The sequence below is a fragment of the Rhea americana genome, unplaced genomic scaffold (assembly GCF_003343005.1).
Source record: "Rhea americana isolate MKP2758 unplaced genomic scaffold, rheAme1 scaffold_35, whole genome shotgun sequence".
Lineage (NCBI taxonomy): Eukaryota > Metazoa > Chordata > Aves > Rheiformes > Rheidae > Rhea > Rhea americana.
In genome coordinates this window covers 3,266,448-3,293,759 of record NW_028186479.1, presented here as the reverse complement: position 1 = coordinate 3,293,759, position 27,312 = coordinate 3,266,448, and the positions used below count along the sequence as shown (strand labels likewise).

Here is a 27,312-nt window from a genome sequence, read left to right as displayed (position 1 = left end):
CTTGGGAAAGTGACCTTCCCCTTCCAGGCACTGTGAGGGGCTGGAGGCAAAGTACACTGCTAGCAGCGAGGCAGCACACTGAGATAAGGCGCTATCCCAGCTCCCTGTGGGAGATTATCTGGACAAAGTCTCAGAATAGCTAAAACCACGCAAAACAGCCAGGGAGGGGATGCAAGGAGAAAGAGTCACTGCATTCCACCCACACCCTGATAGCGCATGACTAGATAAAGCCCCAAGGCATGAAGGCTCCTTTCTTCTACGGTGTTTGCTGTAAGCAAGCAGAGGTTCCTTGTTAAATGCTGTTGTTTTACACCCTCTGGGTTGAGCTAAAGCAACTTTCCCAAGAACAAGGACAACCCCCAGCACATGCTGCTGTACCTGCACCACTGTGTCCTCCCTCCTTCTGAACACAGGCAAGCAACAAGTTAGTCCAGCTGGGAGCCAGCACTGTCCTGCACATACCCCTCCCGCTTACTGCTGCCACACACAGCACCRTCTCATTTATTCCTATGAGAAAAGACAAAACTTAAATACTATGTAAGTAGCAAAGAAAGGGGTTAATGAAACCTGTCATTCATGTTTAAAAAACAGCTATATTTTTTAAAAGGAATAGAGGTCAATAACTTCTACGAACACCTCCAAGCATGCCCTTTTRTCCAAGTGTTTTATTAAAAATTTACACAAATGAACACACACTAGTAATCCTGGTATCCAGGTGTCCTAGGTTAAAAAAAAATATACAAAATCCCAGGCCCTCATGGGAAGGGCAGCAGCAGGTTCAAGCAGGACCTCACTTCCTTTGAACAGTGGTGAAAGCTGGCATCTGAATGGGCTGGATTGAGTGGACTGGCTGAAAAACAGGCTTCTTCCGCATATCAGAGAGTGTTTTCACAGAAGGGAGAAGCTGGTTTCTCTTGATGATCTGCAAGGCTAGCTGAGTGTTACCTACAAGACAAGTTTCAGTTAAAAMCACCACCTTTAAATGATGCAACTGGTTCACTGATTGCTGTCCTCAGATCACTGCTGAGGAGCTGTGGATTCAATTCCCTGCCAGTGCTGGGTCTGGACCATCTGCACTAGCACTCTTTCTGTTCAATGAAATGCTGATAGAGACATTACAAACATATTAAACAGAAGTAAACTTACTTATAACAAACAGCAGTATTGATTCTACCTGGTCTTAGCAACACTTCACAAGAGAAACCAAGATTTAACCTCAGAGCTAGAAGACACCACAGCACTTTCTGCACTCCTGACAGGCACCTCACTCCCATGCCCACAGTGAGACTCTGGATCACCAGTTCCTCACAGCTCGACAATACTGGCACTATTGCAAGTTTCAACTGTTCTTAAAAGAAGAAAAACAGCTTTGAACTACATTGGAACATCAATTAAACAAAAATATAATTGGAAAAAAATAGCTCTTTGTTAAAAATGAAACCTATAAAACTGTAAGAGAAAGTGGCAAGTTATAAAAAAGCAAATTTCTTCCTCTTGCCAAATACTATCCTTCTACAAAAGCTTTGCCGTCTGTGGAACAAAACAGAGTCTTTAGTCCCTTTAAGTTTTATTTAGGAGGAGGGAAATCCCACTTCATACTCTTCTGCTCTGTACTTTTTGTTTAGAGGAACAGATTTTTTTTTTTCCAAAATTCAAAATTCCAACTTGAGAACATTTGTGTAAGAGAACCTTTTATAAAAAAAAACAAAACAAAACAAAAAAAAAAACACACTCAATTCTGAGTCCAACTACTCAAGTCCTCCCCTTGCTTATAATACAAAATAGATAGCTAAAGGGGAACAAGTACATTGAGCATTTCATAGCACTCGGATATTAAGCCCCAGGGACATGCCCGCAGTAGCTTCAATGTACCTGTCTCCTCACACTGCACAGCTCAGGTACAAGGTTTCCAGCTCCTCCTCATGTAGGTTTTTCATGAAAACAGAGTGACCCTTCAAAAAGGGTTTTAGAACAGGCAGTTACCAATGTTACAGGCTTTGTTACTGCACTTGCTCCATAGCCCTTGACATGGCTTCTTTGTAAAGCTTGTATTTCAGTCACTGCCTTTAATGAGACTTCTTTCAAGCCCTCTTTTTACAGTACAAACCTCGTCAAGGACACACAACCCCCCACTACTCAATCTTCAGTTTTGATGGGGTTTTACTGAGCCTTTCCAATGCCACTGATTTCTGGACAAAGCATGGAAGATCTTGACCCAGCAGATAAATGTTTAGAAAGTCAGGATAATATAAGAATTGCAATAAACAGTTTTTCAGGCTTAGCAGTAGGAACGGTCAGTCAGTATTTGAGGCCAACTGTCTTGTACCAAAATGCTGTTAGGAAGCCGTAAGAAATCAAACATTTGCAAACGCTCTTCCAATGACCCTATGGAAGCAGAGGGTAGGTATGTGGGGCCATAGCAATATAAAGTGGCAACAAGGCCTGAAGGGTGTGATTCAAAATACTGGCACAGTGTAGACTACAAATGGTAACACGACCCTCCTCCCCATAACTCCCAAATCTAAGTCTACAGTACATTGCAAAACTKAAGAATGTTAATTGCAAACTTCAAAGAAAAAAAAAATCTGTAATATTAAAAATGCCAGAAGTTCTATTCAACATTACAGTTTACATATATGTAAAGTTTTATAATATTAGGGAAAGAATAAGCAAGCTCTTTACCATTCTGTAATTCAAGATACACAGCCAGCAGAATAGCCTCTGGAGGGATCTCTTTGGGATGGATCAGTGAAGCAGCCTATAGCAAAAGAAGATGGGGAGAACAAGTGCTAAAGACACAAATGTCCCGCTTAAAGAAAGAGACACTTGACAGGACTGCTGGCATCTTGGGGGGGGGGAGGGGAGAAGACAAATTAATAAACCAAGAGAAGATTCTTCTAAACTAATACACACCATCAGCTTCATATATGCAAGGAGAGACTGAAAGATTATCTGCCTTGTAAGATTGTTTCTCACACTAATTAGCAGCACCATCTGCTCTATGCTTCTGTCAATACGAGTCAGTAATTCTTGGGCCGGTCTACAGACARTTTTCTGGTGAGATGACAGGTGAACACAATCTCCCTTGCTCTAACATTAACTTTTAATRCTGAAGGATGATTCAGTAGCTTTCCATATAAAATTCTTTTCAGCTATGAAGTCCAGCAGGCTATCTTCTACATTAGCTCCATGTCCAACTTGCTATCCTGGATCTACTGTATACCRGGCACATGCCACAAATTTAATTCGGCTTGCAGCTAAGTCCTCAAGCTTCTGCTGACAGGCCATGGGAGCTGAGGGCCTCCAAACAACTCAACTCAGCAGAACTGCCCCCAGCCATCGCTCCCACTCTGTCTCACCAGCTTCTATACCTGAAGTCAAGCCATGTATCACCAGACTCAGCTTCTCATTCCCTCCCATTCAAACAAAAGGATCYTCTTCACTTTTAAGTCTTAGTAGAAATGGGGACGAAAGAGTACTACTAGTCCTCTGAAAGGAAAATGTTATACTCCTCCTCCTTATCCTTTGCATTGCCTCTTGCCAGGTCACTGATCATCATCATATTTGTGGTTAAGTATCACAGTGGTTCTGCTGGGAAATGCCCAGCCATGAACAGAAGCAAAAAGGACAAGGGTGAGACTCTTAGAACTCAGTTCTCTTCCCCCACCTCTGAAACTTGCTATTTTCAGCCACATTTCAAATGTGAACATTTGATATTGCCAGTACAAGGATGACTCATGATCTCAGTAAGATTAAATCCTGCAAGTCCAACTTTTCCGTAAGTGCTTAGTCTAGCAGGCAGGGGGGGAAAARCAAAAAATAAAAGCAAAACAAAACATACATTTGTCTCTATTGAGTTGTACAAATAGTGTTCAAGATTGACCCAGCTTCTGAGAAAGAGGGAAAACATCCGTACAAATGACAAAAAGGTAACAGGACTGATTCCATAAAAACAGGTCCAAGATGATGATTTGTTATAGGGATACCTCATACTTGTGTCTACATCTTTCTAAATGAAGCTGATGGCAGAGCTGCTCACATTTTAATATCAAAAGAAATCGTTTAGTTAACAAGCTAAATAACTATCAGCTGATCTGGCCATCCACTTAAATCTGGTCAGGGAAAACTGGTCTATACTTTCTTTCRTATCTGGCAGTTCAAGATTTAACACCTACAGACATGGGTCTAATCAAAGAGAGGGAGTGAGCAGCTCCAACAGAGCTGGTTTCAGCAGATCTTACTGGGGACCCAATTTGACCATTGACAGAGAATCTTTTTCATCCCTCCAGAATCTGAACTCTTCTTAGAGGTTAGGGAGAACTACGGCACTATAAGAATTAGGGAAAATGAAATCCAAAAATCAATCCCTTTCCTGAGGCCCCCCCCCTCAAAAAGCAAAGTGAGAGTGAAAGCAAGAGCACATGCATGAGATTATGTATGTAAGCTTATTCTGGAAACTTAGGCAATCACTGTTTTCTGTCTCAAAACAATTTTCATGCAAAAGGTTAATATCCGCAAGCATCCAGGACCTGACCTGCTGTACTACCTGGTTTAAAAACTCTGAACTATCATACAAATACTGTTCTTCAAAAAGTCTCTCAGGTGGTTTTTTGAATGAAAAACTGCAAAGTAAACAATTTTAAAACAATCAAGAACTTTCTCCCCTGAAATACAATAATTATTGGACCTTTAGAAAGATTAAAAATGTGAAATGGTTTTTAGTCATGTTCCACTACTTTGATGTGATCTAGGGCAAGCGGGGAGGGGGGAGGGGGAAATCACACCACACACCAAACTTCCACTGTCATACTGAACTGTTTACACAAATAAGAAGTTTGCAACACCCTTAAATTTAACTAACATAGATCAGTCATGGAGAGAAAGGAGAACTCCCATCACACCCAAGTCAACAAGTAAGCCTGACTTAAGAAATTAACAGCATTTGCAGTGATGCGAAGGGCACTTTGACAGCAGCATTTGTCTATTAAGCTGTTGTGAGGTTTGTTTTACATACCTGATGGAGACACTTCCGAGCTTTGTCATATTCGCTCCTCAAGCAGTAAGCGCTTCCAAGGTTAAACAACATCATTGTTCGTGCAGATGTGACTGAGCTGGGATAACACTGGGGGGTCTGCTTGCCAGCTGCAATCAAAAAAGAAAATCACATTTTCARCCTGAGCTGGCCAAAATAAGTTTCAGTACTCTGCTGAATATGATGGCTGGTACTTACAAGATTCCATTGCCTCATTTTCTCCTTTGTCAGACCCTAAAAATCAAACAAAAACAAAAAAAACCCACAAAAGCTTATTACAAAAAGTACAGTTTCGTGACAGCAAACACAAATTTGATTCTCCCTTCAGGGTCTGACATTGAAGAAGCAGAATGTATCTGTTCTAAAGTTTACATCACCAAAGGCTTTTTATCCTTAACATTTTACTTCTCTAAGATCTTTCTGGATCTGCAGATGGGTAATTAAATTGCAGACACATCACTTGGATCAGAGCTGCTGCAGAACTAATTACACAGATGAGCTCTGAAGTAGTTTTCTGTTACAGMATACACACTCCCAACTGGAAGTGTTGCAAGAAGATTAAGATRTAGATTAACTATGTTCTCCCCATTCCTATCTCTCAATAAACAGAGTAAGTGGACTTGACTCATACTCCAAAGCCTGGTTTAGAGACTAAAGAGCTGGAAGAGATAAGGTAGGAAGTCCAAGCTTAATGGTAATTGTATATTTAACAAAAGAAGCTTTCAAAAGTGATGCTTAACAAGCCAGAACAYTACAATATACAGTCCTATTTATATTAAAGCATTAGCTGCTTCAAAGAAATGATGAACATGCAAAAGACAAACCAAAAAAGCAGGAAATGAAGAAAGCTTGGAAAAAAAAACTTAAGTTTTCACAACAAGATGTCTTTAAAAAAATCACTATTTTGTATACAGAAACTTAGAGCAGGAAGGCAGCTGAAAGCACAACCAGTTGTAATCAAGTGTGGATTCATTAACCTTGATCTTGCTCATTTGAAGAGATCCCCAGGGAAACATCAGTGACGTTCTCAGGGTTCAAGTGAGTGATGGCATCAGATATTCTGTCTAGAGAGATGAGAGCTTCTGCTGCATACAAATGCCCAAGAAACCTGCAAAACCAAAGAGTCAGGTACAGATGTCAGTGTAACAACCTCCTGACTCACTGTTACGTGAGACAGGTACATGAAGATTCAAATTCTAAATTTAAACTCAAATTTAAGTATCAATTTCTATGGCTTAGATGTTAAGACAGAAATTAGCTCGCTCACAGAAGYATTGCCCTAATACCTAGCTCTGCTATTTGCTGATTTTAGGCCCAAACTTTGCAGAAGTTCTGCACCTGAATAATGACAAGCAATTCATACACAGGAATTGCCATACAGTAGTATGGCTTTGTATCGGAGAAGTAAAAAGCAATCCTTACAGAAACACCCCAGAGACATTGATACATGTATAAATTGAGATCTTAAGTCACATTGCATTCAATAACAACTAAGTTAATTCTGTAAGGCAGCTGCACTGCAAATTTCTAAAGGACAGCAACTACACAGGCTTGTCCATAGGGCACAAATGCCTTTGCAATTGCAGTTCTTGCAAAATAGTCAAACAATTTTGATGTTTGACATTTCTAGTTCAGCTAATTAGCAACTTTCCCTTCAACTTAGAAGAGAAGGATTSCTGTCGATTAAGGGCATAGCTAGTTTGCAAATATTTGATCTAAAACAAAAGTTGAATTAAAAAAGTTCCCGTTYGTTCTATGTGGCTGTCTGCAGTACATTTCAAGTCAACTGCATTGCTTGTTGTAATGAATTACTAAGCATTAGGCAAAATATCTGATCTATGCCACAAACAGAAAGGTAAAAGGATCTTTACCACAATCAAGCAAGCATCCAAAATAACTTTTCACTTTAGATTTGTTACAGCACATATAACTTCCTATATACAATTTATTTCACTTAAAGCAGAAATTCCTGATCTACAGTATTCCTGTATTCCTGACCTGCACAAAAGCTAACTTTCTGGAACTATATGGCTGTCTTTTGTTACCTTCCAAATTCCTCTAAAATCTTGCTTACAGAATGATTGTGCCAAAAGATGATCTCCTGYAGCAGTCTCAAGCATGAGAGTTAAAAGAAATTAATTAACATGGACCATTTTGGAGTATATGCTGCCAACATATAGCAATGAGCATGTGTTTCAGCTTGCTCTCTGTGTGGGACATGCTTTGAAATGTGTCATTACTATAACAAAAATTTCTCAGATATTTCATCCTGCGTATGACCTAAGACTTGTCTGCACCTAGCTGCTAATTCCTGCCCTCGTGCTGCACTAGCACACATACATGCAGCCCCACAGTGAATCAGGCCAGAGTCCTGCCACTGAATGGGAACTATGGCTGAAGATTCACACACAGCAAGAAAAGCAGTGGTAGAATCCAAATTATGTGGAATTCATACACAAGCAAGGGGACTCGCACTCCTGCGGGTCAATGAACATTTTGTCAGAGCTCCACCAACAGGAGCAGGCCAAGCAATTCAATTCTTTGCATCAGATACAGAACTGGCAAGCAGTTACAGACGTTGGTAGTTTCAACGCAGCTCTTTCCAGCAAAAAAAAAAAAAAAAAACAGGGCTGAGAAAGAAGAAATGACCATGTCAGACTTACTTTAGAGACCCTGACAACTTTGGCTGCTGAAGAAGCTTATCTGCATGATTCAATGCCATAAGGTTATCACCCAAAGCCAGAGCAACGTAAGCACTACAGGCAAGTATTGAGCACCTGGAGGGCAAGAAAAGAGAGAAAAAAATAAATTAAAAAAAAAGGAGGGGAAGGAGAAAAAAGCCAATATGTTAACAGAGAATTCTATAATTCCAAATGCAGCTGTGCAATTTCTTATTAAATAAGTGTCCAGCAAATCCAGATAAAGCCATACTAATGCTATTTAAATACAGAGTAAAAAAAGAAAAAAAAAGAAAAATAGAAAAAGAACAAACTGCTTCATTCTTGCTATGACTCAATTTTAAATATTTGATTTCATTTTCTACACTAACATTTCAAATTTGATTTATGCAGAATATAAACAATAATATAAAGTGAACAGCATTTTTAATATGAAGTTAAGATGTTGAATAAATGGAAGGAATATCCACAAACAAATGTAAAATGCCATGCAACTTCACAACATTAACATTTAGTTCCCAGTGAAAATTCTCCTATGTTCAAGGAAAGAAGAATTTTTTATTACTGAATTAYTATACCTCTCAGAAAAAGCACCCTTGAACTATGCTCGGTGAGCTAGTAACAGCAAACACGCAAAAGACTTAGTTAGGTTTAAAACACATTTCWCTCTAAAAGTAGTCACTGAATGGAACACAGGTTTTCACTAAAACAAAATGCAAAGATCTCCATTCCTCAGCAACCGTCCAGAAACTCACTCACTCAACTCCACTTTGGTTTCAGCAAAACAAAAGATGTTTAAGTGCTAAAGTAATAAATCCTCAGTAATATTTTTATATTAAACTACAAAAGAAAGGAGTCGGTCTTTCTTTACCTGAATCACATGCTCTGAACTGGGAGATACATACAGTGTTATACAGGTATAAATCAAGGACCACCAGTGCGTGCTCAATAAGATTTTGAAATCTGGACCATTAATACGGGATAAAGAGATGGACCTCACCACAAATGAGGTATCTTTCCCCATGAACCTACTGTCTCTCTGTCCCACTCTTCTTTTTGCCTTTGGTGTTTCTAGTTCTCTGCCATTCCCTTCTGACCCTGCCGCGGGTAAGGGACTGTGGATTCTTGTAACATACAATCCTACAGATCTCCTTGAACTGCAGATACATTACAAAAATCAATTACATTGTAACACATTTTACACTAGTATTTTTACAATGTTTGTACACAGGGAGACAATAAAACCTTATAGAATTGTAGTTACAATTTGAAGTTTCCAGTTTTGTGGTAAACTGAGAACTGTAATCCTCTGTCAAGAGTCTGATTGATAGGTGGCATTTTGTTGCTGTCACAGACTTTCGCATGTTTCCAAAGGCACAAAATCTTTGACAGCTCTTGTAATGAAATCTTAACTGCTCACATCTTCCATCTTCAAACAATAATCCCACCTCAGGATGTCATCATTAGGCCAAGCTTTACAGCTTGTAATCATTTCCCCTCCATACCCCTTGCCTCCCCTTCACAAAGCGCTTGGGGATATTTTCCACTTCGTAAGACATCATTCACGCAGGCTGCCTTGTCCTCAGGGCATAAACCTTTGCCTGCTTTGCTCCGGGACTCCTCGCTGTGCACACGGACTCTGCTCTGCTCCGGGCGGGATGAGGGGATCCTCTTAGCAAGGTCTCATGTTGGGAGCCTTGCAAGAAGAGCCTTCGACTCCCCTGCCAGTAGGTGGGCTATTACAGCGCCAACCTTCTGGCAACTGTCAAGCCCACTTTTGGTCCAGCAGTAAGTCATGTAATTCATGGCAGGACCTGGGGTGCCTTTATTCCTGTTTCCCAGGAGGCATGCACTTTAATTATGCACAAGCAGGATAAGAAACTTCTCCAGTGTTTCTCCCTACCCCCCACTTCCTCTTTACCATGCCCAGATGTCACATCAAATCTGAACACATACAAAAGCTTTCAAGAAAGAGAGGAAAGCTTCCCCCCAGCTCAAGTCCTGAACCTAAAATATTTCTGAAAGGTTGCTACTGTGGGAAGAGGGAGGGAATGGGGGATGGGGAGAGAAAAACCAGTATAATGGCCTACTTCCAAGTGGCCTCTTTTCTTCTCTGCCTCAAGGAAATACAACTTCTAAACAAGCAGAGATGCTAAGTTTCATCAGCTAAAAACCCTTGTATACATGTCCAGACCTGTAAAGATGGTTGCTGCCCTTTAACTCAGTATCTGTCTTCTATTCATCACAACTTTAAAAAAAAAGTTTGCTTTTATTTTTGAGAACACAAACTCAAACAAAGGCACGTTCAAATCGTACAAGAAACAGTTCAGTCAAACCGAAAGCCTCCCCTCTAAGGGCTCATCACCATTTAAGAGCCAAAAAGATTCTTTGACCGCAGTCCTCTAATGAAGAAGAAAACATTCACATTTCCTTACTTGCAATATTATTCTCATCACACACTTGGATTCATTGTTGAACGAGCTAAAGCAAACGCTCAGGCGATCTGACAGGTAACCAGAGCAGAAGAATTGCATCACAAGGGAAAAGACAAACTAGTTTTTCACTCCAGTCAGGATTCTGACAAAACTCCACAGGTTGCCTTTAAGCATGGGAGACTTCCAGCATTACATTCCCTAAATAAAACTGCCTTTGCCCTAGGAAAAAGAAAAATGTTTTTTTAAACTGCCAGATTATGTCAAACCACCTCTTGTATAGGTCTAGGCAATAAGGTTTGTCAGCCCACACTGACTGCAAGTTTATAGAACCTGAACTAGACATTTGAATTAGCTTAATCCACAGGGAAAAGGCTAACCAGGGCAAACCCAGTTGCTGGAAGTTTATTATGGAAGATACCAAATACAACATTTCTAAACCATCTGGACAGTATCATTAATCAGAAAAAACGGGTTTGATACAGACACCCAAACAAAAAAAAAGGAATACTCAGAAGCAAAAAAAAAGTAGGTGGAGATTATACCTAGGGTATATTCAGGGGAAGGGGAAATTCAGTATCACTGAACGGGAGATGGAGGACAACTATGCAGTGGTTGGGAGTGAAGGAGGAGAGGGTGAATTGGTGACAGATGATGGTTGTAAGCTTCCAGCACTGTGCTAGGGCCAAASAGACCACCGCAGCCTCTGAACAGGCAAGCGAGGCAATGCCAGGTAGGTGGGGAGAYGAGGTGAGACAAACTGGTGAAGCTGGTCATCACATGTTACCTGTGGGCTTGKCAGCAATAGCATCGCTCCTGGAATAGCATGTTCAGTAATAGGGTGTACACACACACACACTTACTAAAAACAGCAACAACAAAAACCACAGTGATGGGCTAGTGATGGTCAAGGGAGAAGTCAAAAGAAAGAAAAAGATGGTAAAACTGGATCACGTGTCTTACAGCAAGGGCTTAGAGTTCAGATCTACTGAGGACAAAGAGGCTAATCAAACTGCTCCTTTACCTCTACCAGCTTCAAAGGGGAAAATTAATGTGTTCACAGAAAGTTATTCAACCTGAGGAGAAAAAGGCTGTACCAAGGTCTGTTGCCGTCTATCCACCTTTTACAATGAAATAAACAGAACTGTGGTCTACAAGGTCTCCTTTGGTCTCGATGTATCCAGGGAGGACAGGGCTGTTCAAGCATACTGAAACATATTAAAGGCTGAAAGCAAAATGGCTGAATTGGCTTCTTGGAGAACGAGAAGCCAGGAGAAGGACAGTTTATAAACAACTTAGCGTGTGGGGGCAGGGGRCAAAAATTTAAGCAATAACATTTGGTGTCCTCAGATGTCTGCTTTTCACCTTTAAAACCTTTCAGTTGAAGGACTTCATGTTATAAGAATAATCTGTTCAAATAATTTTTGTGCAATTACCAAACAAATGGCATACAAATGAGGACAACTACCAAGTAGCACATGAATGAGAGGGGACATAAAACTTGTCTAGATGGTATTTTTACTTTGCTCCCAAATGGTTCTTAAAAAAAGTCCATCATTTAAAAATCTTTACTACATACACCTGTACAAAAACATCTAAAAAAGCACATTTAAATCCCCCGTATCGGTACTGGAAACAATGGAGATTTTTCAGTCTAGTCATTGGCACCAGAATAAAAAGTGCATAGATACTTATCTCATGATAATCCTTGTTAATATTTAGAAATCTCTCTTAATTTTGCCTGCCCAGATAAGAGTTTTCATCTTGTCACTTAGCTCCTCAGTGAGCAAGACTGGAAGAAACACACWAACATTTGTGTCTACCAAATGTTGTTTTCCATAGCTACATACAGAAACCTAGAAATAGTTTTGTGAAGTCATGCTCCAGGGATGCCTAGTCCTGTGGATTTAACTACTGGTCAAAGCAAGTATTTCAAAAGATAAATCAATGCTTTGTCTTTCTTTTTATGTTCTTTACCAGAAGCAGTGTAATTCTTCCTAAACTGGCAAGTTTTTCCTGACAGTTGTCAGGTTTCATCAGTAGAAAACAATAACCAATTGCGAAAGAGAAGATTACATACTTAAAAACACAATGTGACACCATGTAATTTTGACATGGGGCAACCACATTTTCAATGATTAGGAAAAAAGAAAAACACACACAAAACCAAAACCCCCTGTTTTTAACCCAACACCTTCCATTTCAAGTACCATTCTTTTGCACCACCTCACAGTAMATAACCAAGGTCCCAGAAAAGTCTCCTCGCAGATTCCTGCTCCACTGCCTTTAAACGAATACAAGTAGGTCTCCTACCCACACTGGAACAAAGTAAAGGTTAAGCTGGTCATTACAGAACACAGGTTACCTGGAGTTAGGCTCAAACAGAGTGTTTACCCAAGAGTTTAAGTAGGAAACTGCTATATGCTTTGTCCATAATGGAACCTTAAAACAGATTTCTTTTGTAACAGATGCCAGCTTCATAGTAAGAGCGCTTTTCAACAGGCTGGCAGCCACCTGAAACTAGTAACACTGTCAGCAAGTGGTAATCTTGCTGCAGAAAAGTAAAGAGGTTCCACATAACATGATGCTCATTTGGATGCACAGGAGTTGTTCTGTTTGGAGTGCACTTAGACTGCTGAACAACTAATTTAAGGATATTTGGGAACAAGAAAAAGAGCCACATTTTATCACTGTTCTTCATGGCAGGAAATCAAGTACCAGGACAGAGGCATTTTTTCCTTCTAGTTATAAAAACCACAATTTGTTTCAGGTAGTAAAGCTACCTGCTGAAAGGAGTACTTCTATTTTGCCATCACTGTCTCATGTCACCTGTTCTAGAAGGAATTACATATTACACATGGAATTAAGAGCTTAAACAGTGAAAAGAAACAAATCTAGTAACAGAACGGTGCTTGTATTACTGTGGTGCTGAGAAACTTAAGGCTCAGAGGCAAAAATCAAGCTGCAGCACAAGGTATTTTATACCGTGCTAAAGAGTGGAATCATATACATACACTGGCCTGCTACAAAAGCAAAATCAAAAATACTAGCTTACTTTCATTTTTCCTGATTAGCCCTGTCATCTGCTGTCACCCTCACATTTGTCTTAGACCTGTTTTCAGTTGTCTATGCAGTTCCGCAGCAAACAAAAACCAACTCAACAACTGTGAAGACTCCACAGTAACTTAGGGTTTCTGAGGTGAAAAGGCATTTTTCTAAGATTAAAAATAATGAATCAGTAACAAAATCACAAAACTTGGACAAATGAGCATATTAGGTGCAAACTTCCTTACTCTAAGTATCTCTCTCAAAAATGCAAAAGAGATAGAAAATTCATGAGCTACGACAAACCAAGCATGTCTAGTGTTTTGTCAGCTTACAGTACCTCATAATCACTCATGGAAGAACTACACTGAGAATTAAAACATCTACAAGACAAAGCTGGGAATGAACAGAGATGAAGAGGAAGAAGTAAAAGATTGTGCCCCTTGCCTAGGTGAGAATTAAGAGGGGTGGAGGAGAGGGAGGAAAAAAAAAAAGAAAAAAGAAAAAAGCGCCCCCTCACATATATCCATCTCCCCTCCCCCACACATATGCTACCATCATACTTAAATCCTAGTCTAGACAAGGCTTTAGAAATCCTACCTTAACAGACACAGTAAACTGGGAAAAATAGTCATCAATGAGATTATTTTAAAAYGTTTTAGTTGTCTTAACCTTTCAGTGGTATGTATATTTCTTTTTTCTTTTTTAATATTGTGGCAGTTTTACTTAATGCAAAAAAGACAGCTTTTGATTCAGTTTCTTTGGAGGCACTATTTTGACATGAAAGCAGTACAGTTGTTCTTACTTCTTGTTTTTCTTCCATCTAAGAATCATGTAACAGGGGCAAACATTCAAACTAGCCTTACCAAGGCCTTAAATGGAAAAGGTACCAAAYAGTAATTTCCAGCCTTTCCTCCAATTACTTAAGCTATCATCAGATTTCCAGCTTTGTCATTTATGGGACTTGATTTTCTGTTTTTGGCAGGCCTATAGGAGCAGGACCAAACACAGACCGATCTACCACCTGAATTAAAATTCTGAGCGGTTTCTAGTTCTTCTGATTCAAAGCCTTGAGAAAGGGAAGCACATACCTTTAAAAATTAACTTATCCTTAGATTAACACCTACAATGCAACTTTGAAAGTCCCAAACTTTAGGAAAAGCAGTAATAGAAAGCAAACAATTACTCCAGATTATCATACCACAGTCTGAGAGGTTCGTTTACTTGTGAATATATTATTTACTTGCCTTAAGTTTTCTAATTCCTGTTTCTTCAAAGGTGAAGAAGGTGGAGCTGCAATGAATTTGTCCCCTTCATGACTTTTATTGCTAGAATAAAAACAGTATGTTAGTTACAAGGAGTGACTATGGAAACTTAATAAAAAGTTATCAGTGTAACAACCAATGTTAATTCACTTCATTTAAAAGAGTAGTAAGAACTCTACTGAGAAACAGGGAACTGAAGCTATGTACAAATTGAGGCTAATGCTCTTGTCGTAACCATTCTATCTGAGAGAGAAGAACGGAGACATTGGTTTGTCAGTCAAATCCTTCCCAGCAGCCTTCAAAAATAGCTTGAGGCTATGGGAAGTGGAAGTTCCATGTAGGACAAGCACTTAAAACTCAAGACATAGAACTCACTGTGCTTGCAGAGTACAACCTCCCTTCCTGTAAGGAAACCAGAAACCTACCACCCTCAGTACACAAAAAAAAAACAGACTATCAATCACTTCGGCCACGGAAACTATTTATTCCTAATTTGTCACTCCTGGTAACGGCAGCAGCAAGGCTATCACATAAGTGTGTTGGTTACTTGACAGGGAAGATTGTCACTGGGAACATGGAGAAGAACCTTCCCAAGTTATTGCAGCAGCAGCAGTCACCTCCTCCCAACCACGGTCTAGCCCAGGGCAACCTCACAATATACAGGGAAGTACCCTGTGCTGGTGCAGCATAGCATATGTGCAGTAAATCCTGCCATGTGACAAACAGTTCTACTATCACCTTAAACATCTATCTGTACCTGTGTCTGACAAAAGTGTTGCATTTTTCCCCAATATTTTTCACAAGTAGTTCAAGTTCTATCATAATTAATTTCGAAAAAGTGGGCATAACTATTTTCTTCTCAAAACAGTCATTCATGAAAGAGTACACAATCACATCTCAAAAAGGTCATAATAGTTTCTATAATCCTAAGATCAATGAAAAAAATTAAACATCTTCCTGCTATTAAATATTCGACATAAATTGTCTTCTTTTATTTGAAGCTTTAGAAAAAAAGATTTTTTCGTCAAGCTCCTTTTGGTAAAATGCAATTTATTAAACAATAACTCTATACTACTGTCCTTCCTATCTATTAAACCTAGCTTTCCAATTTTACTCTAAAGCAAACATAGCAAACAAAGCACACTAGGGCTGAATGTCAAGGCTGATTCTGGGGAAATATTTACAACCGAGTTGCTAGACACTTAGATACTGAATCAACTACAYAGCACAAATAAAAGAAAAAAAAATCACTGTACCAAGTGAAACTTCACTTTGAATTAGAGAAATACCAATATGTACCGCAGAGGTGTGTGGAAAAACAAAACATTCACAGCAAAGAAAAATAGTTAGTGAAAAAAGGAATTTCACTGTCTAATTTATTAAAGTGGTTCCATCRTAGAGACAAATTCAGTATTTTCTTTTTCTTAAATTAGCATACCAGCAACCAAAACAATCAGTTTTAACAGTTTTCTTGGGTACCAAAACACTGTGGAAAGAACTTTCGCAGCATTTATTTTTTCTGCTCGCCAAGTAGGATAGGTAGCAGACACAGACTCTCAGCCCAGAGTTACTACAGAAAAAAAAGTTTATACACAACTCAAACTATACTATTCTGATTACCTGCAGGCTTCACTGCTTTCACTGTTTTCTGCATTTCCCCCCAGCTGGTTACTAGCTTTAGACCCATTTTCTTGCTTTGGCTCCTGTTGATCTTCTGGCAGTAACAGCAAGGCATTTCTTAAACAGATCGCTGCAAATTCCATACTGGCAACAGGAATTGCTGAGGACTGCCCATCACTGAAGAGGGACATAGAAGTTAACCAGGGAGTAACAATCCTACCAAATTGAATAGTAATAGCAGAACTCTAGAAAGACCTGATTGCAGAAAGAACATTATCCTAAAACAAATTAAAAACATGTTTTAATAYATCAAAATACTTAATTTATGAACCAAAATGTATACATCCTGCTATTCAGTACAGAAACTACACCAGGAGGCCCAAGCAGAATCAGTAGATACAAGTAAATAATTTCATGTAATTCTCATTGTTCTTCTTGACTTCACTTCTTRAGGTCTTACAGCAGAGCAATCAGATTCTTCCCCCACTTTTCTAGAATGGATTACTGAGAATGTATTTTTAAATGAGGGAGAGATTATATTTATCTGAAATAAAACTTAAAAATTGATTTCTCAGAAACTTGTAATAGCCCTCCAAGTTCCAGTGAATATACAATTAAGCCCTCTGCTGGCCAATCATAAAGGAGGCATCCAAACAATGTTTAAATAAGACTCACCAAGTATTTTAACATGYCTCTGCAGTACAAAAGTAATCTCAAAACGAACACAGTTTTTCTGTGACAGTTTAGAGGACTCCAGACAAACAGATACATCCTTAACAAAGTTGTGATAAGGAATCAAAGAGCCCAGCGAAAACATATACTTACTTATAAACAACATTCTGTATTGACTGGGATGCTAGGACTATCTTACGGTGGTAGCCTTGACCAACTATAGATTGCACAATTCCCTTTTTGCTGGGAAGACCTTTAGTTTCTTGTTCTGACGTCTTTAAAAAAAGAAAAGATTAAAATATTAAATTACTGGGAAGTTGGAAGAACACTTCAAACACAGCTAAACTGCAAGAATTAGTAGTTTATATGGGTGCTGGTTTAGCTCTTTAGCACCACAAAGGATCAGGCACCTTCTATTTTCTTTGCATTGCATAGGGATTTTACTACACAGTGTAACTGTGGTTAAGTCATAGATTATTTCTGAGAGCTTGTCTGATAGCCTACTGACCTAGTTTCTCCTGTTTTGAAAGAGAAAGAACAATGAACCGAGCCATATTAAAGAGCTGCTATGACATGTAAAGAGAAGCCATATGATCAGCCAAATAATATTCAGAATTGGTACTGCAATTTATCATCCATGCTTACACAGTGTTCAAAATACTCTCCAAAATACTGCTCAAACCATTCAATGCAAAATAAATTGTAACATATTCAAACTCATATTTATTTATTTTTTTAAATAAATATTTTGGTATTCAGATATTCTGGAAGTCAAATAAAATTAAAGACTCCTAATCAGTCCCACAAACCATCTCCACACCACATTTATTCTGATTTTTGCCATGAACGATCTTAACAATATTGCTGGTAAGTAAACTTAGTGGAGAATAGTCATAGTTTTAAGGAAAAACTGTAGACATATATTTTAATATGTTAAATAGGTATCACTTTCCAGAAAGTTTATCACAATCTACTGTGAAGAAAAATACTGACATGATAATGACATTAACTGACAAATTAAAACAAATGCATACGATAAGTTTGGACATAAAACATRTATTTTGCAGAAAAATATTTTAAAAGCCTGCAGAAAGAGAATCGCYACCTATATTCTATGCACTAGAATATTAAAGCAGATGAAAATTTACTTTGGTGAAATTACTTTTCTGTATAAGGTCCAGCACACACACACACACACAAAAAGATCCAATACAACAACAATACATATTTAGATCTATAGGAATATTACTGCAAACTGAGTTGCAAGGTAAAATCAGACACCTCACTGATTTTAGGGCTTCACTTGTCACATTGTAAATATATGTTTAACTTAAAAAGACACTTCCACTTCTCTACAAAATTATTTTTTCCCCTCTCAAGATTGCAAAGTTAAGAAACACTAAACTGYGTCTGTGGTCCAAATCCAGGCTCCCTGGTACACCACAATCATCAATATTATGACTGTGGTATAATGAAAGCTAGGGTACAGGAGCCTGACATCATCTACTGCTTCAGGTGGTCCCAGTAAACAATGAAGTGCTCCATCAGGGCTGRTCCTTCCCTTTTCCAGACTGTTAAACACTGTCCCTGTAGAGAGGACCGCTGGTTTTTCCAAAACCACAAACCATATGCTCATCAACCCTCCCACACCAGCTTCCCAGCAGAGATGAACAGTTCTGTCTCCTTTATGCGTACTTTGTAACCAGCAGGATATACATCCAAAATTGCAAAATGAGTAGGAAGAAGGCTGTCTTTCATGCGTTCACCATGGCCTATGAAACTAGGTACCCAGATCTATGAGACAACAGGTAACACTGCACAACCAAAGTCAGTGCGTTTTTTTACCCAAAACTCTTTAAGCTTCAGTGCTCCATCTGTAAAATGGGGGCAACTGCAATCCTCATCTACAAAGCTGCTGTGAATAGTGTTAACACTTCTGGAATATACAGACTCCCAAAATAAGGAGCATCATTGGAAATCCCAAAGAAGAATTACGAATTTTGTGTTTTTAAGGATTTGTGTAGTAAATAAAGGCAAAGTAAATAAAGGCACAGGAGCCACCCACAGAGGGGAAACAGTGAATTCAGATGAAAAATTGGAGCAAATACAGCTGTTTGGTTAATTAACTCCATCCATCCCGTGCACTAAGCGAAATGGGCATACTGTGGAAATAACTGCACGAGAGCATGTAAGTATAGATTATATTGTTACATCCTCATACAAGGGAGATGAATTCTAGTTTCACAGGAAATCAAGTATGATATCTCATAATTTCACTAACTGACCATTTGTGTGCAGCCTTCTGTTCAAAAGAAAGAGCAATCCCTCTCCCCAGTCCTCTGAATTTTAACACATGGGCTTATCTTGAACATAAGCAGATCAACGGGCTGAAACCAACGCACCCCAACAAGCATGCAACATGTCTACCGTCACCAGCTTTCCACAAACTTTGTCAAAGGAGGAAAACAAACCTCAGCCTTTATGGGTTCACTTCCCCAGTCGTGGGAACCACGAGAACTTCATGGGAGAATACTGGTCTGAGCTTCCTCAGCCTTTGCCCCTTTTAGGCTAGCCACACTACAGTCTTATCCCTCTCTACCTCCAGCAGCAACTCAGAGAAGAAATAATGAAAGCTTAAATGAGAGATTTGGCTGCATGAGAAGAAGAAAGATTGCATGAAAAGATCTCAATGGAAATCAGACTGCATCTTGTTACTTACATCCAGTCCTATAACACCATCCAAATTCAAATATGGCTTCATTGTATTTCTTGTAGACAAAATTAAGAAGTTTGTATTATTTGTACATCACAAAAACTTTAACTGAACAGTTACTGAATGAAACATTAAGTTACAGAGAAGTTTCGTTTCTGTGACTCTCAATTAATTAAATACTTCAGCAGTTCTCTGCAAGATTCTTTGCAGAATCCTGCAAACTCCATGAAGTTCCAGGCACTGGACACGCTGCCTTTTTTTTTTTTTTTTTTTTTTTTAATGTCCACAGTCTGATCCAATAGCCACATTTATAAAGCTTAAAAAGTTAACAGCATATTTTCAGTCATTCCTTACATCCTAGCATCTGGCCTTAAACTAGGTATAACTGATCTCTACTGAACAGGCATATGCTTTCTCCCATCACTAGAATGGAATTTCAAGGTAGCTTCTCATCATTCCAGAAGCTACAATGCAATTCCTGGAGACTAAGCATAAAAATCTAAGATGCTTCAGTCAAACATTTTCCAAGAAAGAAGAAAAATCCTTCCTTGTCAGAGCAGCAGCAGAAACAAAAGCTATTACAGTTGTTCCTGCGCATCAAACCTCCAAGGGCAGTCAGGAAAGTTTTCCTTCCTTGGGTATTAGTCAAGTTGGTCACTGACTCCAATCTCACCTTGCTATTTCTGCAATCCAATAACAGAAATGCTTGGAAGAGCAAAGCTCAGTATGAGATCTGTTCTCTTCTCTGTACAAGTTTCATTCATCAGTTCATACCAAAAAAAAAAAAAAAAAGGACTTTTATCAAATATATTTAACCCAGGATTTTGCTACATATTTAAAATGAGTGTGGAAAGCTAAGATATTATAGATATCAACATTATGTAACCTATTATTTATGGGTATTTAATATTTTAAGTAGAGAGCTTTCCCTATAGAGAGAAAATATGTTGCTTTCTGTTAAAAGGTGAAGTCTCATTAGAGAATAATACAAGTTTCACTCCAAATATTATCTTTATTTCCAAAAATTATTTCAAGACAAAAGTTAAATCCTCAGATGATTTGGAGAAACCTAATGTGCTTAAAACTAATTTAAGACTACCTACTCAAATTGTGAGTTGGAATAGCCTAAAGAGAGCAATGGTAAACTACCAAAGAAAAATCATGTTAAATCAGTCTCTCCAGCAAAACACCTGTAATGTAGAGGAAGAGCTGCAACAACCACTTATATCCTTTTGTTTTATCTCATGCTAATCTTTAGAACAGCCCCCTCAAATTCTTCTGATCTTAGGAAATCGATTAAGCAAAGGGCCTCAAGTCACTATTTCTATGGAACAAAGAGATAAGCGTTTTTTTTCCACCTCAGATTAAACACATGCACACATACACGCACATATAAAGAATTAATCTGGACTTACATAGAGGCATTGCAGCATCAGGCCTACAAAATACATCAATCAACTCAAGGTATTATTGYTTTTCTTTTGTGATCACACTTATTTCAAAATCACTAGGGTATCAACAAAAGGAATTTGCAAATCTACTTACCCCTTTATTGGCAGCAATGCAGCACTCTGCTATTCTCAGCCAAAGACGAGGATTTGAGTGATAAACCTGGACTGCCTCTATCAAGCATTCAAAGGCAGCTAAGGGCCTCCCAATATGTAAAAGCTGTATTCCACAATTGTAGAGCAACTCATACCGTTTATTAGTCAGTAATGTACACATAGGCCTTCCTGAAAACTTTTTACCTGTAGAAAAGAATTAGATAGTTTTGAATGTGCAGCTCAGGAGAGCTGAAAACATAACCCCCTGTTAAGAGGTGGGGGAGGGCTGACATGCACCTAAAAACAAAACCCATTCATTCTTTAAAGAAATTCAAGAGTTTCCCTCTGTAAATACATTCCTTCCACATCAAAGCTGATCCCCAAGACAAATTCATCATATTATTAATGAAAGGTAAAGTAAATTAAATACTAACTACTTGTGTACACTGTTACTCAAGCCAAATGCAATAAATACTATGCTATGAATCTGGAATTGAATATGCATCTTTGTTATTACAAAATTTAAGTCTGTTTTACCGTTAACAAGTAAAAAACATCATCTGTCTTTGCAGATCTTTGGTATCTAAGATTGCACTGGTACCTAAGCTTGCATTATAAGAGTACAGTGGGTGAAGAAACAGCAAAAACAAAAGTATGTGATAGGAACTATATTTTTTTAAAAAATGAACAAATTATCACCTAATCATGAAATCCCTTACTTGGAAGGAAGGAAAGTATTACTAACCAATGCCAGAAAACTGCTTATAATGTTTTTCTTGTCTTTGGCTATATCTAAGGCAACAGTAGATAGATAAAACCAGATAACTAAACAGTGGGTAAATTCTTCTCATACAAGCTTGTGAATAGTTCAGTAAGAAAGTTTCAGATAAGATATCATCTTCCAAATACTAATTTAACAGAACTGTATATCAAGTTTTCTTCATGCAAGTTAAAAAAAAAAAAAAAAAAAAAGTGTGTCTCAAGCTTCTTGTCCTAGTGATTCTATCTACTGTAAGCAGGACTAAGTAATGCCTTTAACGGTGTATTAATATGCCACAGAAACTTTCTTTTGGTCAGATCTCCCTGATAGACAACCAAAGGCTACAAAGACGACAAAAATAATTGCTCTAGTGCCATAGCAAGCCAAAGAAAGCAAAAAGGGACACATTTTATCATCATGTTTCACATAACAGCAACTCAGAGTCCTCATCCTCTTTATCCTGTCCTTTGCAAACAAATGGAACAGGATTTTTTCTGGTTATTACTGAAAGCTTGTGTCATCTGTTTTCTTGATTTGCCCACCTCTCTTCCATTACCTATTTTCACCTCTTAAAAGTCTTACCTGGATCTGAACTACCTGTTCCTAGCTGTGCACACGCATTATCATTCTCTTGCAAGGCTTTTTTAAAGTAAAAAATTCCTAAATTGTGCTTTCCCATTGCAAAGTGGATGCAGCCAAGATTATTCCAGAACATGCATCTTAAGCATTCACCTGAAAGAACAGCAAAAAATCATTTTCATAAACTGAATCAGGAAAGTGTCATCGAACCCACAAAACACTCCCTCCATTCTCTCACAGGTTGGCATATTATGGTACCTAATTAAACATGTTCTTCAGCAAGATGTTCAACGATTACAAAGTTATTGTCTTACAAATATTTTAATAAACTACATTTCTGTATATCATTCTCTCTCTCTCTCTCTTGGACAGTTCACTCGAAATGACTTAACAGGTAAACAGCTGGAGATTTTCAGGTCTTACGCACCACATTCCAGAAGAGCCATATTATAAAGCCAATTCACTAGACTGCAAGTGGAAGTAAAYTCATCCAGATTTTGTAGTGTTTCATATGCAACCACTTTCAGTTTTATAACAGATGACTCTTGCAAAAGGGATATTCTAAAATGACATTATCTGCTTAAGTTTCATAAAATAAGTATGTTAATCCAATCACACAAGCAAGAAAGATTGAAAATGCACTTTCCCTCTTAAACATATATTCAGGTAACTATAGGCAGTTTCTTCTAAATAAAACACAGAAAATAAACTTATGACTTATATGCTGGCAATTGAAGTTTCTCAAGGTTCCACTGTTTTTTAAAAAAGTTTTTCCAAACAGACTAACCAGATGTTATTGTAACTGCAACCTAGATGAACATTCTATCAGAGCTCAGGCAAAAAAAAAAAAAAAAAAAAAAAGTTACTTAAAAATAAAACTTTCCTCAGTATGTTAAGTTACAAAAAGGACTTTTTAGCCATAAAACATTAGAGAGATAAGTTACAGAACATTCCAACAGCAGTTTCAAAATGATTTGCATTAAAGCAAATATTTTGAATTCATGTTTTCTAAATCTGTAAACACAGAAATTTCTTAAAATATTTTCTCAGACTCGTGATATTCCCAGGGCATATTCTATGACTGCGCTCATCTAGCTACAGTCTATGCACCTGTGTCTATTAGATAAAAAAAAAAAGTTCTCACAGCACAAGAAACTTATCTCTAAAACAGTAAGCATTGAACCAGTTGAAGTAGAGAAATTCAGTAGCTTCACAATAAGTATTTTTTGAAAGCTTAACTCTCTACTGACCCAAGACACAGCCTTCTCTAGATTTTTTCAGTATTTGATGTTCAGTGATGTTTTAAACAGTCAACTACTATCTCAAACGTTTTTAAGAGCATACACACACACACACACACACACACTTTCTGGGTATGAAAATAAATTAAAATGCTGTACAGTAGAAGTCAATCTTTAACAGTTCATGAAACATTTGATTTTTCTCACAATCGTTACAACTGCTACAATATCCTCTCTGGGTACACAACTTGAAGTCTTATTCTTACATCTAGRAGGTTGCCTCTTTTTAAAAAAAGAAAAGAAAAAGAAAAAAGTCTTAAATTCACTAACCCAAGCAAGAAGCCCTACAGGTATTACGTTTACTCCTTCATAAAGCCTAGACAGTCTTTATCTTGTGTGCGTGTGCGTATGTGTCTGTTGGGATGTGGGGGCAAAAAAAAAAAAAAAAAAAAAAAAAAAAAAACACAACACAATTGTGTAGCTGAAGAATAACAAGAATGAAGAAAACATACAGGATATAAAACTGTGACACTTTGGGCCTATTCCTTTAAATAATTATTCATACGCTTAACACTGATATCTGAGTAATCCTATTTGTACCCCATTTTCACATGTTTGCAAGAGAAAGCTTTTTCTATTTTACCTGTTTTCATGAAGCCTGGATGTTCAGCAATATTTGCACTGTTCAGAAGTTTGACCGCTTTCCGATAATTGCCTCTCAAATACTCAAAATTGCTCTTTAGAAAAAGAGAAGGAGCTGACTGTGAGGGAGAAAACAACAACAAAAGAAGTCTCTTATTTTACCATTTCTACTGTTAGTGTCAAATCACTCCATAGTAAGCTTGGCCCTTGCTATCATTAAAGAGAAAAAAAAAACAAAAACACAGATGGGCTTAGRCCCTAATTATATTATGAAGTAGTATTTCTCTGTTGAGCACATGATTAACACTCACTTCCCTTGAGCTTCAAAACTATATGTATTTTTCTGTTATTGTTCTAAAACCAAAGGTTCTTTATGCTAGAGAACTTATGGCAATGCTTGTGTGTAGACAATCTCCTTTTTGTTTAATAGAATCTTTCCCCAAGCTGTCTTCTAGTACACTCCTCCCTATGCTTCCCTCCCTGCAGAATTCAACAGCTTCCTCCCAGACTGTGATCTTCCTGGTCTGCCCACAGAGACCTTGTGATCCAGAAGGATTTCTGTCAGACTAGTAGCTGTTGAGATTGGCAACAGAAGGGAAGTGCTCTCCTCCTATTCCCTTCTCCTCAGTTAATGTAGACTGTATCTGGAATGGTGGACGTAATTCTCCGAGTTGAGAACTTCTACATAAAAAAAAGAAACTGCTTTCTAGCCAGAGGCAAGCCTCCAAAAGTCTTGAACAAGAAAAATAAAGCAAAACAAAACAATGGAGCACCCTAAAACAAACCTTCCATGAAGTGGTTTAAACCACCAATGTCATCAGAAGATTTTAATTCTCAATGTAGAACATTTCTAGCAAACTAAAACTTGGTTGAAGTTGCTTACTTTTAAGCTATAAAGCAAGCTTGACCTGCTTAGTATAGTATTTCATTCTTATTTTTATGTCATTAATAATAAACTGCAATTTGCTGAACAACTGCAAAAAAATGCAAATTAAATTCTGTATTATTTACACTCACARAAGAGATTACAAACTCAGTTGACTACATAAAGCACTCTCGAGGCATCCATCCTCAAGAAGACTTTTCTTTACAGATGAATTTAGCAAATTCAGTTTTAAGAGAACAGAACTAGATTACAAAAACAACATCCTTAAGAATACCTACATTCCCAGCCGTATTCATAACAGACTTGATCTCCCTTTTGCATGCTTTTAGTGACTTCATCTGGATATAGGCTCTCACCTTATACTGTTAAAAAAAATAAGTTTGTTAAATAAATTATTCAGCTCTGCAAGATGAACCACAGCTAGATTTATTACAAAATATTATATACACATCTTAAGAAGTCATAAACTGCAGTTTAAAAAACATTCTAAAGAAGAAATTCTATTCATATTATAGACTATATTTTTTGCAATAGCCAATAGTAACTCTATTCAAATCCCAAAACACTGGTACCTAAAATCACAAATTAATTAAAATAATCTAACTTTTTACCTCCACATATTTGCCTACTCAATTATCAATACTAATAAGTGAAAGATCATAGAGAAGGATGTTTGTTCACCATTTTTCCACAGAACAGAAAGCTCATGAAATAAAACCTCAGCTGATTTAAACTGTTGGAGATCTAACAAATAAAACAGTGGAACTAACTGCAATTTAACAAAATTACAGAACGTTGCAAGGACTTAGATCAAACTTTTTCACATTCGGACAGTTTCTCCTGTACCTTCTTACAAAAGAAATAGACAAATCATTTCATCTTGAATTTTCTTTTTTTGTTTTACAAAAACAGATAGTATCACAATCTATGATGAACTATATTGGCAGTAGGTTGTACTTGGTTTTAACACAGACTGAACTAATGCTGTGGTATAAAATGTACACAGACACTTACCTGATGTATCTTGGATTTGGCAACTTCTATTAAAGCTCCACTCTCAGCTTTCTGGTTAGAGGAATCTTTGTTTGTATTATTACCTGACTGAGGGGTGGGGGGGGAGGGTTGTTAGAAAAAAAGAAAAAAAGAGTTAATATTAAATTACCTTTTTAAATTTGGTTTACAAATCTTTTTTTAAACTATGAGGAAGAAAAATCAGTATCTAACAGTCCAGAAGGCTATGTACCCACCAAATATCGTAACTTGAGGTTAACGATCAAAATCCGGGAACAACTACAGTCTACGAGGAATGAAGTTCTACAATAATACTAGTGTTATGCTGTATGACTCCAGTATTGAGATATTTAGAGAATTTTCTAACCCAGGAGGACACTATGCACACTTCCGGTACTCTCATTAAGATTTTCTTCAGTAGAATTATCTACTATATACTTAAGATAAAATGTTTTATCTTAAATATGACATTACATCAGCAGGCAAAGAGGAAAGACTTCCCTTTCACTTATAAGCCATTACTCATTTTTAATTAATATTTCAAAAAATACATATAAAAGATCTCATTCAAAAGTATTCATCAATCAGGTACTATATAAAACAGATGCCTGACTTCTCATACCATGGCATGGTTGCAATTCCTCTGACATTGAGTTTCATTTCAAACTTGAGGTTTCACATGGTCATAATCCAAGACAAGTAAGAAATACTAAGTATATTTGACCCTGAAGACAAACAGTCTTTCTAATGCAACTCAGACTTGAGACACACTTAGCTCCCTGACAGTAAGGGACAGGGTGGAACAGAGGGAATATATACCTGCAATATATAATTAACTCAGTTACTAACACATAAGTTGCTATCTAAAATTACAAATATTGCAATATAGATTGATTATTCTGAAGTATCTAAAAAGGGTAATTCTTAAGTTAAAGCATACCGCTGTAAAGACTTGAACATACTCATAAGATTTTAAGCTTACCTCATTTTTTCCATTCTTGCTGCTATTGTTGCCTTGTGAAATCATTTTCTCTAAAACAGCAAGTAGATGTAAGGCTTTCTCAGCTTGGTAAGTTAGCAGGTATAAGTCTACAAGCAAGAAGCACACAGCCTGGGCAAACTTCTCTTCTACATAAAGCAAAGAAGGGAAAAATTACTTTACAGTTTCAATACGAATCCTTCCACACTCAAC

General features: G+C 37.6%; 1 protein-coding gene across 1 annotated transcript in view; it reads right to left on the bottom strand.

The window, feature by feature from the left end:
• Window positions 1-647: 647 nt before the first annotated feature.
• The window catches only part of CNOT10 (CCR4-NOT transcription complex subunit 10), a 37,099-nt gene continuing 10,434 nt past the window's right edge, over window positions 648-27,312 (bottom strand). The window contains exons 5-19 of the mRNA XM_085311810.1: window positions 27,103-27,248; window positions 26,124-26,210; window positions 25,388-25,471; window positions 24,225-24,342; window positions 22,344-22,493; window positions 21,003-21,205; window positions 16,898-17,019; window positions 16,073-16,249; window positions 14,435-14,515; window positions 7,696-7,809; window positions 6,010-6,140; window positions 5,231-5,266; window positions 5,015-5,142; window positions 2,683-2,758; window positions 648-945 (exon numbers count right to left, since the gene is read on the bottom strand). Of these exons, the coding sequence (XP_085167936.1) occupies window positions 791-945; window positions 2,683-2,758; window positions 5,015-5,142; window positions 5,231-5,266; window positions 6,010-6,140; window positions 7,696-7,809; window positions 14,435-14,515; window positions 16,073-16,249; window positions 16,898-17,019; window positions 21,003-21,205; window positions 22,344-22,493; window positions 24,225-24,342; window positions 25,388-25,471; window positions 26,124-26,210; window positions 27,103-27,248 (1,808 nt within the window). The 3' untranslated portion in view covers window positions 648-790. The remainder of the gene's footprint in view (window positions 946-2,682; window positions 2,759-5,014; window positions 5,143-5,230; window positions 5,267-6,009; window positions 6,141-7,695; window positions 7,810-14,434; window positions 14,516-16,072; window positions 16,250-16,897; window positions 17,020-21,002; window positions 21,206-22,343; window positions 22,494-24,224; window positions 24,343-25,387; window positions 25,472-26,123; window positions 26,211-27,102; window positions 27,249-27,312) is intronic.